The sequence below is a fragment of the Thalassophryne amazonica genome, chromosome 3, assembly GCF_902500255.1.
Source record: "Thalassophryne amazonica chromosome 3, fThaAma1.1, whole genome shotgun sequence".
NCBI classification, from domain to species: domain Eukaryota; kingdom Metazoa; phylum Chordata; class Actinopteri; order Batrachoidiformes; family Batrachoididae; genus Thalassophryne; species Thalassophryne amazonica.
Genome location: NC_047105.1, coordinates 68,109,391 through 68,118,802, shown reverse-complemented (window position 1 = coordinate 68,118,802; position 9,412 = coordinate 68,109,391). Strand labels below are relative to the sequence as shown.

The following is a 9,412-nucleotide window of genomic DNA, read 5'->3' as shown; positions in this document are numbered from 1 at the left end:
GTACCTGCATAACATCACTCTGTGGAAATACTGTTTTGCACTTGTGTTGACATTGTGACAATATTACATACATTATACACCTAACCTGCATGTCTTTGGAGGTAGGAGGAAATCGGAGGACCCAGAGGGAACACATACCAACACAGGGAGTTCAGGCAAACTCCACATAGAAAGGACCATGTGGGAAGCGATCCCATGACCTTCTTGCTGTGAGGCAACTGTGACAAGCCACAAAAGTGCCGTGCCACCCAGTGCTTCAGATGTTTTGCATCCTTTGGTGCTGAATCAAAGTGCAGTTTATTTCTGCAAGTTTTTTTTTTTTTTCCAGAAAATAATCCTGATAATGTTGGCTGTTTTTACAGAATATTTATGTTTTTCCCCTCTAATTGGTGTGTGCATTTGACTTAGATGCAGTCCATCTTTAATGCAACCAAAAGCAATGAAATGATTTCATTTCATGATAATGAGATTATTTTGTTTTTAGGTTAACTCTCCTGACCCCTTTGAAGTGACTGATTTATCTGGATCTTGTGAACAGAAATACAAAATACAAATCAAATATAGCCTCATGCAATCACCATTCTGCAGAGGGGAGTAGCCTTTCTTATCGTTTTGCTGTCTTTTATTATTGAATTTGTGTCCAAATAAGGGCAGTGTTCAGCAGCGTGCTGCAGTGATGATCTGACTGAGCTGCTACGTCCAGCTGGCAGGAGCCAAGAGGAGAGAAAAAAAAATCATTTAGCTCATTGTAACATTCCTCATTTCATTGTATATTTTTGAATTAGTCAGTGAGCAGAAAACTGATGGCCCCATTACACACTGTGCATGCATGAGTTGGTGTTTCCCTGTGAGCCGCCGTAAAAGCACACATCAGGCTGCTTTAAATGAGGCAGCGTAAGGTTATGTGTCATAAAACTAAGCGACGAGGAAACCTCTCCATTTTGCAGCCAGCTGCTTCACCTCGCTGTGCACTGGCACAGGGGAGATGACCTCATCATGCACACTGAGCCACATGTGGACAAAGCTAACCTAAAAATTAGCTTCCATCACTGCTAATCCGCTAACTGAAAAGTTAATTGTGATCACGGTAAACTGTTGCATTGCTAAACCATTTAGCTGAAACTACTGATAACTGCTAACTTTTATGACATTAGTTTAGCTTTTGCTTGTTTTTCTTTTTAGCTCTAAAATGCTGAAAAACAGGCCTAAAGAGCTGAAATTTTAGTATGTTGTAACATAATGATGATCAAGATGCACATCAGTGCTGCCAATCGTCCCGCACTGGGCAAGACAGTCCCAGTATTAACCCCCGTGTCCTGCATGAGTGTGCGCAAGGCACCCATTAGTCCCGTATTTGTGTGGGTCTGAGCACGTCTCCGAGCCCCCATAGTTACGCCTTGCACCCTTGGCGCTTGCGGCCACGTATGGTGCCCCAATTTGGTAAATTCATATGTTGGCAGGTATGGCACATAAATAATTAAATGAACAAATTAAACACTAAGGACAGCACAGTGGATTAGTGGTTAGCACTGATGCCTCACAGCAAGAAGGTCAAGGGATCGATTCCCACCTGAGGCCTTTCTGAGTGGAGTTTGTGTGGGTTCCTCCCACAGCCAAAGACATGCAGGTTGGGTTGATTGAAAATTTTAAATTGTCCGTGGGTATGAATGTGTTTGTCTATATGTGACTGAGCAACAGACTGGTGTCCTGTCCACGGTGTACCCCGCCTTATGTCCTATGACTACTGGCATAGGCTCCACTACCCCCCCCCCCCCCTCCCCATGAACCTTAATTGGGAGGAGTAAGTGCTTGATGATGAGTGAGTGAATTAAACACCAATTTTACATTCAACATACAGTTTATTCACAGCACATGAAGTACTAAAAGATGAATATTAAAAAATATACACATGGAAAATAACTTTCATAATCTAATTGATGCATTTAAGATGACTTGACCTTCTGCTCCTCCATCTCCTCGAGGTAATGTTTGCCTTCATGTGACATTTTCACTTATTTTTTTAGTGTATAAGCTCCGACCAGAACAAATGTTAAGTGTTACAGATGTTTTTGACATTTTTTTTGTTTTTGACAAAGTTATTGACAACTTTAACTGCTAAAAATACCCAGTTGGTCTGCTAATGTTTTTCAAAGTTATCTGAAAAGCTAATCCACAAACCAGAAAGTTAGCATTGCTAGTTAGCTGTTAGCTAAACTGATGCCTGTGCTGGTCTCTGGATTGTAAATAGCCTTGTTACCCCATTTAAACATCTCAGAAGGATTTAACCTAGCGTTGTTGTTTTATTTTTTTTTAATAAACTCTAAAATCAAACCTGATTCCTTCATTAGAATAACTGCACGTCTGCATAACTGAAAGCATCAATATCTTTTTTATTATACACAAAATACAAAGAACCACACGTCAGGAGGATCACAGTACATTTCTGATGCAACGCTGCTGCAGAGGCAGCTAGAACCTCATCACCATCTCGCATGTAAAACTTCAGTGAACGGGAGTGTATAAATTACGAGGGCTGTCAATAAAGTAACGGTCCTTTTTATTTTTTTCAAAAACTATATGGATTTCATTCATATGTTTTTACGTCAGACATGCTTGAACCCTCGTGCGCATGCGTGAGTTTTTCCACGCCTGTCGGTGACGTCATTCGCCTGTGAGCACTCCTTGTGGGAGGAGTCGTCCAGCCCCTCGTCGGAATTCCTTTGTCTGAGAAGTTGCTGAGAGACTGGCGCGTTGTTTGATCAAAATATTTTCTAAACCTGTGAGACACATCGAAGTGGACACGGTTCGAAAAATTAAGCTGGTTTTCAGTGAAAATTTTAACGGCTGATGAGAGATTTTGAGGTGATTCTGTCGCTTTAAGGACTTCCCACGGTGCGAGACGTCGCGTAGCGCTCTCAGGCGCCATCGTCAGCCTGTTCAAGCTGAAAACCTCCACATTTCAGGCTCTATTGATCCAGGACGTCGTGAGAGAACAGGGAAGTTTCAGAAGAAGTCGGTTTCAGCATTTTATCCGGATATTCCACTGTTAAAGGAGATTTTTTTAATGAAAGACGTGCAGACGGATCCTGTGGCGGAGCCTTAAGGACAAGTTGGAACATGTCCTGCTGTTAAACAATTTCTCATATACTCACTCCACTGAAAGCCATCAAAAGCCGCCTGGATTTTACAAATGGTTATCAACACGGAGGTGTTTTTCCTGTGCCGCCACACCGCGTCGGCTGCGTCCCGACGCGCGGACCCGTCCGCACGTCTTTCATTAAAAAAATCTCCTTTAACAGTGGAATATCCGGATAAAATGCTGAAACCGACTTCTTCTGAAACTTCTCTGTTCTCTCACGACGTCCTGGATAAATAGAGCCTGAAATGTGGAGGTTTTCAGCTTGAAACAGGCTGACGACGGCGGCTGAGAGCGCTGAGCGACGTCTCGCACCGTGAAAAGTCCTTAAAGCGACAGAATCACCTCAAAATCTCTCATCAGCCGTTAAAATTTTCACTGAAAACCAGCTTAATTTTTCGAACCGTGTCCACTTCGATGTGTCTCACAGGTTTAGAAAACATTTTGATCAAACAACGCGCCAGTCTCTCAGCAACTTCTCAGACAAAGGAATTCCGACGAGGGGCTGGACGACTCCTCCCACAAGGAGTGCTCACAGGCGAAAGACGTCACCGACAGGCGTGGAAAAACTCACGCATGCGCACGAGGGTTCAAGCATGTCTGACGTAAAAACATATGAATGAAATCCATATAGTTTTGAAAAAAATAAAAAGGACCGTTGCTTTATTGACAGACCTCGTATGTCACATTTCTTCACAGCATATAAGAATGAGAACTCATTGTGTAAAAATTCAGATTCTGAGGATTGTTCGGTGTATCAGTAGAAGCTGACACTCGTCATATGTAGCCGATGATGTCTTTGCAGATTATGGGCTGCCGGTTGCCTGACTTGAGCAGAGCTGCAAACTGGTAGAAGTCTGTGTCTAGTTCATTAATGGCTGAGTGAGACTGGTGGAAGAAAGGAAGTTTGGACTGGATTGCTCCAACTGGACAGGATAGGCGTTTTGGAGCATTAGCAGTTTTATTAACATGAGAAGAGTCAGTGGACCTCAGCCTCACTCTGTCCTCTACGTTCTTGGAAATTCCAGCCAGTTTCCGTCTCATGTTGACAAAGAAGTCTCTGCCTAGTCTCCGTCGAGGACTCGGCTTCATCTCAGTGGGCTCAGGACAATCTGGCAAGTCCATCCAGTTCTGTATGAGGTCAGCAAAGCTGTTATCGCCCAGAACTAGAGGCTGCCGGCTGCGTCTTTTGGTTAACAAAGAGTTGGCCCAGTCGTCTGGGTCGCTCACTTCAAACGAGGTCCACCTCTCCAGACAGGCATCTGAAGTGGATTTGGGTCGAGCGTGCTCGCTCTCCACCCTGTTTGTGCGGAGGCAGGCTAAAGAAGACACTCTGACATTCCTGGTCCTCCTGAGAACCACACCTTCATCCCGCCATGATGCTTCAGAGTAGCCGGAATCAAACTCCAAACTCTTGTGACTGCTAGGAGATCTCAAACCCAGACCGCTGCTCGAATCCTCCTCATCCTCCTCCTCTTCCTCCAGAGGACCAGCCAGACAGCAGGCAGAGTCATACGTGCTGGCCGTGCTGGCGTCAGACATCCGCAGGTGCGTGCGCTGTTCTCGTTGTAGAGCTCTCCGTTGACAAGCGCGTGCCACAGCAGAGTGACGGCTCAGGGCTGGGAGCTGTCCGCTGATGGGTGCGAGGGGGCGTCTGGGGGCAGGGCAAGTTCTCCTCACCTGCTTCAGGTCCTGCAGTGACCTCATCATGTACTGCATCTGTTCCCGTAAGCAGTCCCCGGAGTCACGTAGACAGAGCTGAGGGTAGAAAGAGAACATAAAGTGGGCAACGATTTTCAAAAGCTTCCCGATAAAATGCTGCTGACTGCAGGCTGATCCAGTAATGAGAGCGTCAGTAAGACACGCTTGGGCTTGTTCAATCACTGGTCTTCAGTTCCAGCTCAAAGAAAAGCTTTTTCTCAAGCTGTGTGGCATCTGAACTCTAAAAAAAAAAAAAAAAACCCTGTATAATCACACATAACGTCAGTAAAAGCCCCTTTGTTCTTTAACATCTACACACTGAGACGACTAAAACAGCAAAGTGAGGACGGTTTAAACCGGCGTCACATCAGCCGCCATCCGGAGGTCCTAACCCATTAAATCCACAATAAAGAATATTATATGTCAGCTTCCTCTCGCTGAGCTGATTGGTCAGAATCAGCCAATGAGCAACAGTGACTCACTGTTAAACCCAAACAGCAAGTAGGAGATCACTTGACAGAGAAATTAACCAAAAAAAAAAAAAAAGATCATATTTGCGATGAAAACAATAGCAATAATAATAAAATGAATTGATATCGTGCTTTAAAAATAAAGTGCTTAGTGACAATTAAAAATCAAGAATCACAGACATAAAACAAAAAGCAATAAACCACAAATTACAATTTAACATCCACAAGAAAACATCAGCAAAATTGTAAAAACAATAGATTAGAATAACACGGTTATTGTCATTTTACTTGAAAGAGGGAAGGTGTATTTTTAGTTTAGGAACCTTAAAATCTTTCAGTTCACCTTTACGTATTGTATCTGCTTAGTTCTGTCCCATCACTTACACTGAAACCCCAACATAAACTGCATGGGTACTCACAAAGCACACACACACACACACACACACACACACACACACACACACACACACACACACACACACACACACACACACACACACACACACACACACACACACACACACACACACACACACACTTAAAGCCAACCATCATTACAAACCAAAAGGTGTGTGAGCATCAGTGACGGTACAGCTGTGGCGATAGTCAGTAAAAAATTAATAAATAAAAAAATTGTAATAGACATTAAAATACATGAAGTGAAAAAAGTTTACGATTAAAAGAAAGAGGGGGAAAAAACAACTCACCATTTCTTTTTGTTTCATCTGTAAAATTCAAATCCTGTGAGAAAAGAAGCCACCAGCACACATTCTACTTTTAAAAAACAAAAACATACACAAAACACTATTCAAGAAGAAAATATTCAAGTCTATAGTGAGGCTGGCAGAAAGAGAAAGTGTGGGGTTTACAGAGGTGCTGCTCTCACACGGACAGATGTGCTGCTGAGTGAAAAGTTGAGCTCTGAGCGCCTCTTTTTTTTATACCGTCTGCCCTCGGAATCAGCCAATCAGAGCGTAGCAAGCCTCCAAAAAAAAACAAAAAACAAAAAAAAAACAACCGCGTGCAGGAAGGCGCTGCAACCCGCCAGCAGAAAAATAGGCACTAAAATCAATGAACTATATTTACAATATTTTGTCAAAGAAGAAATACAGCCATCTAAACACAGAGAAAAGGGTGTCTATTTTTCTGACGTCACAACAGCGCACTGTGCAAGAAGTGGAAAAGTGAAGACTTTTCTGATCTGAATGACTTTTGACCCTGATCCTTCTCGTGACACTCTTGATGAAAACCTGATTTCAGAGGAGACTTTCAAAAACTTTCATGATTTGAAATTGGGAATCTTATTTTCTGAATGCCACCTGCAGCACTTTGATGCAGATTTGGATTATTTGCTTTATACTATTCTGTAATTTGTGTTCTTGGTTTGGTTTCTCTTTGTGCACGGTTGGCCTCTGGTCACAGCTTGTTGATGTAAATCATGTCCCTGCATGGTTCTGAGCGTGTTCTGTGGCACTCGGACATTCATTCAGACTATTCACAGTTTGCAGATGTTTGTGCTAATTTGATGGTTTTAAAAGCACCACTATCTGAAATCCAACTCTGACAGCCCGCATGCCAAAGAAAGTGCCACATTTGCATCAAAGTACTTGTGATGTGTCCTGCTCCTCCAAAGTGACCCAGCAGCACATACGCATATGATGGCACACAATCTTTATTAAAGCATAACAGTAGCATTATCCTCATAACCATACACCATTTTGCAAATGTATACTTCGTGCATGTGCCTAATAAATAGGCACACCATGATTTGTATGAAAAAATGGCTTTTCTCCATGCAAACCCAAAACACATACTGCATACCAACATTCATGTAAAACAAACTACAAAAATGTTTTAATTTACAAAAAGCAACACTGTATTAAATAATTATACATTACTGCTAATGGAATCAAGAATGTCAATTTCACGCACAGTGGATGTGTTTTTCTGGACACCTAATGGGTTTAGTTACTGTACAAGCTGGTACAGTAGTGTTCAGAATAATAGTAGTGCTATGTGACTAAAAAGATTAATCCAGGTTTTGAGCATATTTCTTATTGTTACATGGGAAACAAGGTACCAGTCGATTCAGTAGATTCTCACAAATCCAACAAGACCAAGCATTCATGATATGCACACTCTTAAGGCTATGAAATTGGGCTATTAGTAAAAAAAAGTAGAAAAGGGGGTGTTCACAATAATAGTAGCATCTGCTGTTGACGCTACAAACTCAAAACTATTATGCTCAAACTGCTTTTTAGCAATCCTGTGAATCACTAAACTAGTATTTAGTTGTATAACCACAGTTTTTCATGATTTCTTCACATCTGCGAGGCATTAATTTTGTTGGTTTGGAACCAAGATTTTGCTCATTTACTAGTGTGCTTGGGGTCATTGTCTTGTTGAAACACCCATTTCAAGGGCATGTCCTCTTCAGCATAAGGCAACATGACCTCTTCAAGTATTTTGACATATCCAAACTGATCCATGATACCTGGTATGTGATATATAGGCCCAACACCATAGTAGGAGAAACATGCCCATATCATGATGCTTGCACCACCATGCTTCACTGTCTTCACTGTGAACTGTGGCTTGAATTCAGAGTTTGGGGGCGTCTCACAAACTGTCTGTGGCCCTTGGACCTAAAAAGAACCATTTTACTCTCATCAGTCCACAAAATATTCCTCCATTTCTCTTTAGGCCAGTTGATGTGTTCTTTGGCAAATTGTAACCTCTTCTGCACGTCTTTTATTTAACAGAGGGACTTTGCGGGGGATTCTTGCAAATAAATTAGCTTCACACAGGCGTCTTCTAACTGTCACAGCACTTACAGGTAACTTCAGACTGTCTTTGATCATCCTGGAGCTGATCAGTGGGTGAGCCTTTGCCATTCTGGTTATTCTTCTATCCATTTTGATGGTTGTTTTCCATTTTCTTCCACGCATCTCTGGTTTTTTTTTGTTGTTTTTTTTTTGTCCATTTTAAAGCATTGGAGATCATTGTAGATGAACAGCCTAATTTTTTGCACCTGTGTATAAGTTTTCCCCTCTCCAATCAACTTTTTAATCAAACTATGCTGTTCTTCTGAACAATGTCCCAACGTCCCATTTTCCTCAGGCTTTCAAAAAGAAAAGCATGTTCAACAGGTGCTGGCTTCATCCTTAAATAGGGGACACCTGATTCACACCTGTTTGTTCCACAAAATTGACAAACTCACTGAATGCCACACTACTATTATTGTGAACACCCCCTTTTCTTTTTTTTGACTAATAGCCCAGTTTCATAGCCTTAAGAGTGTGCATATCATGAATGCTTGGTCTTGTTGGATTTGTGAGAATCTACTGAATCTACTGGTACCTTGTTTCCCATGTAACAATAAGAAATATACTCAAAACCTGGATTAATCTTTTTCGTCACATAGCACTACTATTATTCTGAACACTACTGTACTTGAACACAACGCATGTCCATTATCACGGTCACAGAGTTGCTGGTCACTCTGCATATTTGCAATATTTGATTTTATCACCACACAATTGGTGACACATAACTATAGTAATAACCGTTCAGGTTGATCTGCGCTTCTATCTGCAGGAACATCATGAAGACTTGTTTTGTCTGCGACAGCTGGGTGGCACTGTACCACAGAAGGCACGTCAACACAAGACTCAAAGGCCACCATGCCACTTCTCCATGTACACCAGAAAGGGCATCCAGCAAAAAAAAATAAATAAATAAAAAATTTGGATCCACAACAGATCTGCTGCTGTGACTTAAGAGAAGTCAAAAGAATCATTTTCTTGCAACTCTAAACCCTTAACGTCCACATCCTGTTCTGCTCACTACAGCTTACATTTTGAGTGAAACGGTTGTATCAAATGACTCACAGTTAAACCCAGAACCCAAACAGCGCAGAGTGAAAGGGATAATGTGTCAAACCTGAAGCTTCTCTAAAGTCAATAACAGGAAAAATTCTAAAGAGTATTAAACATACAGCAGAAGTTTTAAAAACGAGATTTTACTTCAAAAAAATCATTTAAAATGTTTAAAATTCTTTGTGCATCATCACTTAATCTATTTTCTGGCTCTGTGAGAAAATTAC

The 9,412-nt window shown here is 41.7% G+C and overlaps 1 protein-coding gene across 1 annotated transcript; it reads right to left on the bottom strand.

Annotated features, from left to right (window-relative positions):
- Nucleotides 1-3,877: 3,877 nt before the first annotated feature.
- LOC117506960 (PAK4-inhibitor inka2-like) lies at nucleotides 3,878-6,200 on the bottom strand. Its single transcript, XM_034166635.1, has 2 exons — nucleotides 6,015-6,200; nucleotides 3,878-4,894 (listed from the first exon to the last, which is right to left on the bottom strand). Exons 1-2 carry the CDS (start codon nucleotides 6,030-6,032, stop codon nucleotides 3,914-3,916), a joined length of 999 nt encoding a protein of 332 aa, XP_034022526.1. The 5' UTR covers nucleotides 6,033-6,200; the 3' UTR covers nucleotides 3,878-3,913.
- Nucleotides 6,201-9,412: the final 3,212 nt, after the last annotated feature.